The sequence below is a fragment of the Parasteatoda tepidariorum genome, chromosome 9 (assembly GCF_043381705.1).
Source record: "Parasteatoda tepidariorum isolate YZ-2023 chromosome 9, CAS_Ptep_4.0, whole genome shotgun sequence".
NCBI classification, from domain to species: Eukaryota; Metazoa; Arthropoda; class Arachnida; order Araneae; family Theridiidae; genus Parasteatoda; species Parasteatoda tepidariorum.
The window spans coordinates 41,645,022-41,651,021 of NC_092212.1; the positions used below are offsets into that span (position 1 = coordinate 41,645,022).

The 6,000-nt window shown below is 29.3% G+C and overlaps 1 protein-coding gene across 1 annotated transcript in view; it reads left to right on the forward strand.

The window, feature by feature from the left end:
- The first annotated feature begins 345 nt into the window (after window positions 1-345).
- Window positions 346-6,000, forward strand: part of LOC107438454 (inhibin beta chain) — a 20,278-nt gene continuing 14,623 nt past the window's right edge. The window contains exon 1 of the mRNA XM_071185149.1: window positions 346-433. Within this exon, the coding sequence (XP_071041250.1) occupies window positions 427-433 (7 nt within the window). The 5' untranslated portion in view covers window positions 346-426. The remainder of the gene's footprint in view (window positions 434-6,000) is intronic.

Below are 6,000 nucleotides of genomic sequence, written 5' to 3' on the forward strand. Positions count from 1 at the left end.
GGCAACATAATACCGATTATGTTTAAAACTTTTACTGCCATTTTAAAAAGGATCAAAAATAAATCTATATAGTTACTTCTAAGTTTTTATTTCTATAAAAAATGCAAAATTATTCTAAGTAAGTACTTAACATATAACTAACTATTCAACACTCCTTAGATTATTACTTAAGACAACTTAACAAAATGAATCTAAATAAATAATTAACGTATGACTAATTCAACTATATATATATTTATATTCCTGCCATTTGTTTTCCAAAAATTATCAACCTTTTTATGCATAAAATGTTTCAACTTTTATTTAAGATAAATTTTAAATTATTAAGAACTCTTATTTTTTTCAGGTAATCTTTTTGATGAACAAGCAGTCGTATAGTAAAAATATCGACTGATTGTAAGTAGAAAAGGATTGCCTGAAACTATAATGAAAGGTACATTCAGATTTGTCTATTATTTAAAGTAAGATAAATTTTCCGTACAAATTTTTTGTATAGGTTATTCTCAGAAAAAAAGAAATGCAATTATCGAATTTTCTTTTTAATTCTTGAATTATGTTTATAGTTTTTAAGTGAGATCTGATCTTTACAATGTTATAGTGATTCAAATCGTATACAAAAATTATTTTAGCACAAAATCGCAAAATAAATTATGCTCACAGACGTGAAACAGTGTTTTACATGTGTGTAATAAAAAAAGTTACAACTTGTTGCTCAAACAATCATGCATTTATTTAGATTTGTATAGATTTAGAAAATATTAATGAAAAGAATCGCATAATTAAAAATTTGTTTTTAGAATGAGCACAAAAAAATTGCAGTTGAAATTTTAAAATATTTAATAAAAATTAATAATTGATAATAAAATAAAGTAATATTTTTAAAAACTATGAAGACGGCTAAAGAGCAGATGTCTCACAAAATGTGCCCGCCCCCCAATTAAAAATGTTGAATTCATCACTTCCAACGACGTGAGGGGAATAATAGAAGTTTATTGCAAGAGTGATGCGTCCTGCATCTTTTTTTGTTTTACATGTGAAAAAATATAATTATTTTCTTCTTTTTAGTTAACTGGAGTCCCCTTGAAGTCAGGCTAACAGTATGAGGTTTTCGTGATTTACCTCTTCATGCAACGCAAATGCGGGTTAGTTCCATCAAAAAAGAGCCTTCCACGAAGGCAAATTTCTCCTAATTCTTGGTCCCGGAGTTCCCTTGTCTTCTGTATTGGGTTCAAAATTACAAGGCTAAGGAGTTGAATATTAATAGTCATAAACCCAAAATTGGGTCGGTTGTTCAACGACGATTATAAAATAGTACAATGAAAACATTGTATCAAATAAAGAGATGTTAGATCAAAAATCCAAATCTTTTAATACTGCAATTTGATTAATTTGTAATTCGCATTTATCATGGTAGAAAATGGAATGTTTTGAGCGCAAAAATCTAGAATATCAAAAAGCTAAAGAAATCAGTTCAAATAGGGACAGAATATTTTTTAATCAAGACTACAATACCTTTTGTACCATTAGACCATGAAGAGGGGAATTCATACGACGATTAGGTGGAATCGCGAAGTAGTAAGATTTTTGGGAGGACCAGCTGGCCATCGTAGGCAAGTCCGAGAAAGATTTCCACTTCCGATTTACACCTAAAATACCGATGCCGAGGACGCAGAGCAATGCTGCCGAAGGCAGCAGGAACAAGCGTGGAGTCGCGAAGCGGAGAATGCTGAATTCGTATAGGTGGACCTTCTGGTCACCGCAGGTTTCTGGTATTATAATAAAAACTTTGAAAACGAGTACTATGGGATAAAAAGTTTAGCTTTCTTATGACGTGGCATGCGTTATTTCCGGATATATTTGTCGTTACCCTTTTTCATCTTTATTTTCAAAGTCTACTTTCTTTATTTAAACCAGTAATTATTTTGGTTATCATTGTCTAATGCATTGCATATGTTGACGCATTATTTAAGTGCGTGCTACAGGGGCATTTTTAGGATGTATGTTAGGATGAATGAGAAGCAGGATTACTATGAATGCGGCGCAAATTTAGGACAGGGTGGTTTGAATTGAAAACAGCTGGCCAAAAGTTAAAGCATTTTGATGACCAGGGGTCTGTCCAGACATTTTGTAAAAGGTCCTGTTTTTGTAAAATTGTGAAAAAATTGCTCGTAATTAGTGAATATAAAATAAACGTTAAGTCACATTCTTTCAAACAGGGTCCTGCTTTTATGAATTTTTGTGCAAATAGGGTCCTGTTATTGCAAAACACTTTTTCAAGGAGTTTTTAAATTGTAAATAGATACAAGACTATGCTCAATACTGTAAAATTATAATACAAAAAAATAAATTTTAAAAAATAAACAGCAATTGCTGCTTCTAAATTAGAGATGCAACATACATATGTTTTGGTATTATATATTTGGTATATATATATTGAACGCAGAATATTCATTTTGAATGAATAATGGAAGAAGCGTCTGCCGAAGACAAAACTTAATTCCTTTACATCTGTCTTGCTTTTTTTTTCCTGGGAAGAGTTTATTCGATTAACAAAACAATAATGAAGATAAGCAAATTTGTGAAGGATCCAATTAAAAGATACATAATTTTGTGAAGGGTCCGTTTTTAAGTTAAAATATTTTGTGAAGGGTTCGTTTTTATGAAAAGATATTTTGTGAAGGGTCCGTTTACGGACCCAAATTACTTCTAAACAGACCCCTGATGACTTGTATATTACGTTACTCTAAGATGTTTGGAGAGTCACTGATTGCTAAGATGAAGACGTGTTTGAAAAATGATTGATCTTACAATTTAATATCGTAATACATTTATAACAATATCATTTATCTTCCGAATTCCTGACCGCTTATGTCGGTTTATAAAAGCTCAACTAATTTGGATGAAGGAGTTTTTATTGTTATAGAAAATGAATTTGAACTGATGTAAATTCAAGTTAGGACAGTTTGAACTGTAATAATAAAAGAGATTGGAAATTAAATATTATTTTTGGAGAAATGGGTAAAAATTAAAAATATATTTACAAAATGTTAATATACTTAATAAAATTTATAAAATTTAGAATATATTACAATGTTACTTCAGTTGTACATTTTTAAAAACTATTCTGATTTGTCCTTTTTTTATTTTTTGAATAGCGCAAGTAACTGTGAATATGCTATAATTTCCTTAGCCAGTTATTGAAAAACAATTTCAGAAACTGATCTTTATTGCTATAAGTTTTCTACTATACATTGTTTAACGAGCAAATAAATTCATTATTTAGATTGATTCTGATTACAGGCTCCAGACTGTCAAACATATCTTTCTGGAATTTGTTTTTTTAATAGTTTTTAAATTGTATCATTCGATCAGCATTTGATATACTCTGTTCGTTTGCAAAATCATTAAAAACTTCACGCTTTGCAACAAAAAAAAGGTTACATACTTGCAATAAAATACTTTTTTTTTAGATTAATTTTCAAAATTATTGCTTTATACTGACGACAAAATTAATTAAATTCGACCCTGACACCACTGTTCTTGAAATGGTACGAAGTTTACACGCATAATTGAAATGCTCGTGTAAAATTCATGATTTTTTTAGCAGAAATTCATCGTTTTATTTTATTTAATTTTTTCATTTTACTAATGTTTCTTCATCGGAGTGTTACACTTTTGTAACGCGAAAAATCGAAAAAAAAATTTCTAATTCCATTAAGTTTTTAAAAAAACAGAAATTTAAATAATTGTTTTTAAAAATGTTATATGAGCTTGTAAAATGAATTTATATATTCTATTCATATATTTGCATTCTTTAAACATTATGACAGGCTTAGTGATCAGCCAAAAAAAAATAATATTCATACATTCTTGGAACCGTACACAAATATCATACTACTTTTAAAAAGGTATCAAACTTCTAACTAAAAATTAAAATTTGTTCTACTTCAGAGTAAAAAAAAAATAGCAAGAGTAAAAAAAAAAAAAAAATTTAAATTAAAATAAAAAGATATTGAATTAAAAATCAGAATCTTTCGATTCTTCAAATATATTTTTAAAAAACCTGCATTTGCTATTCTTAGAAAATGGGATTTTTTAAAATCACCCAAAAATAATTAATGTCAGGACAAAAAAACTAAAAATCAGGGCAAATAACAGCAAAACATTTTTTATCAGAATATCCTGACATTAATGATTCGAAAATTCCGAGACAACTACAAATCCTGCATTATATTTTTAACGCGGAAAAAATAAATCTTGCTGTCAAAATCCTCAAGCATTTTATAATCTGAAAATTAAGATAAATGATTTGTAATTGTACTATTTATTATAAAATAGTTACGACCAAAGGAAAAAATATTTGAGGCCCTTGGGCAAAATAGTACTGAAATTTTTCTAATGCGTACAACTCCTCCACATGTGGGTAACCGAATTTTTGATACAGTAAAATTTACAGCTAAAAGTTCGGTAAAAAGCTGGAACTAGCACTCAGACGCGTTTATTAACTCTTTTTAAACTTTTCGCCGTTTTTTTTTTAACAGAAATACAGAGATTTTCAACGGAAATACAGATATATATAGATATTTCGATTTTCTTATTGTGATAAGAATGTTAATTTTTTTATACATTGTCCATTCTGGTCTACCACCTTTATCCATCTCTCTATCAAAAACATAATTCCACGCTTTTAAAACTTTTGTTCTTAGCTGGCAAAAAACTGATCTAGGTGATTTCCGACCTCCACATTTGAAATAAAGTTTTTACCGTCTACAAATTTGTGTAGAGGCCAAAACATTGTTACAAGCAACCCATTTCTCATGCCCAATAATAATGCACTACAAAAATAGATCATTTTCTTGATGTTAGAGAAGCGAAACAGCGAAGCTAACTTGACGAAATCAATTTACTCAAATTTCTTTTTGTAAGAACATAGAAAACCCATATGTCAAGTTTATTATTTATTTATTATTAGTTTATTTATTATTAGTTTGTTTATTTATTTTTGCTTCATAATTAAAATTGGAGGAAAGTCGAATCGTTTCGATCGCATGAACACAACAGTATTTGTAAAAATGGAGTCTTATTGACGATGACGAGGAGTAACGAACTAATTTCAATATTAATATAGTTAATAATAATATAGAAGCCAGCTTCAGATAGATAGGTATCAGCTTGAAAGTAAAGGCGACCTGTGCTCAGTACTGATCACATTACCACACTCATGCCGTTGGTCACGAATTTCTGGAGCATTATCCTCCATGACAACGGGCTGTTGCAGACTTGCTTTTTTTAGTAGTGTAGAAGAAGAAGAATGAAGAAGAAAAATTGAATTAAAACTGATAGTTGAAATAGTAAGAAAGATATAAGTAAAGGTACATTTGTAATATAAGTATATAATATAAGTAAAGCAAAAAAAATTTCATGATTTCGTCAATTTTCCGCTGAATTGATTTTTTTTCTTCAAAATATTCAATTAAATGCCTAGATCAGTGTTTCCCAAACTTATGACTTTTGTGTACCCTTTCTAAATTTTTTGTAGCGCTGTGTACCACTACCAAAACAATTTATCCATTTTTTACAATAAGAAATTGCACAAAAGTTAAAAATCACAGCTAGCTGTTGATGCCACTAATTCTTAACTGTTAACTCTGCAAAAAATGGCCAATAGAAAAATACGTAGTCGTAAATTTTCATGGCTAACTTTGTTTTTAAATAAAAGTTTTTGAAATTTTCGTTTGTTGCAAGATATTTCGCATAAGAACGCGTACCCCCGCTAAACTGTTCCTGTACCCCTGGGGGTACGCGTACCACACTTTGGGAAAAACTGGCCTAGATAATAAAATTCAGAAATTTGAAAACCGATTTTACGGTCAATTAGCACTCAGCTTGAAGTCCCTTGCAATAATTATGTAAAATGAATTTAAATTTACAATATCAAGTAAACATTTGAGTTGTTCTATTTGCGTATTACTATCTGTCTAATGCAAAATCTCATAATTC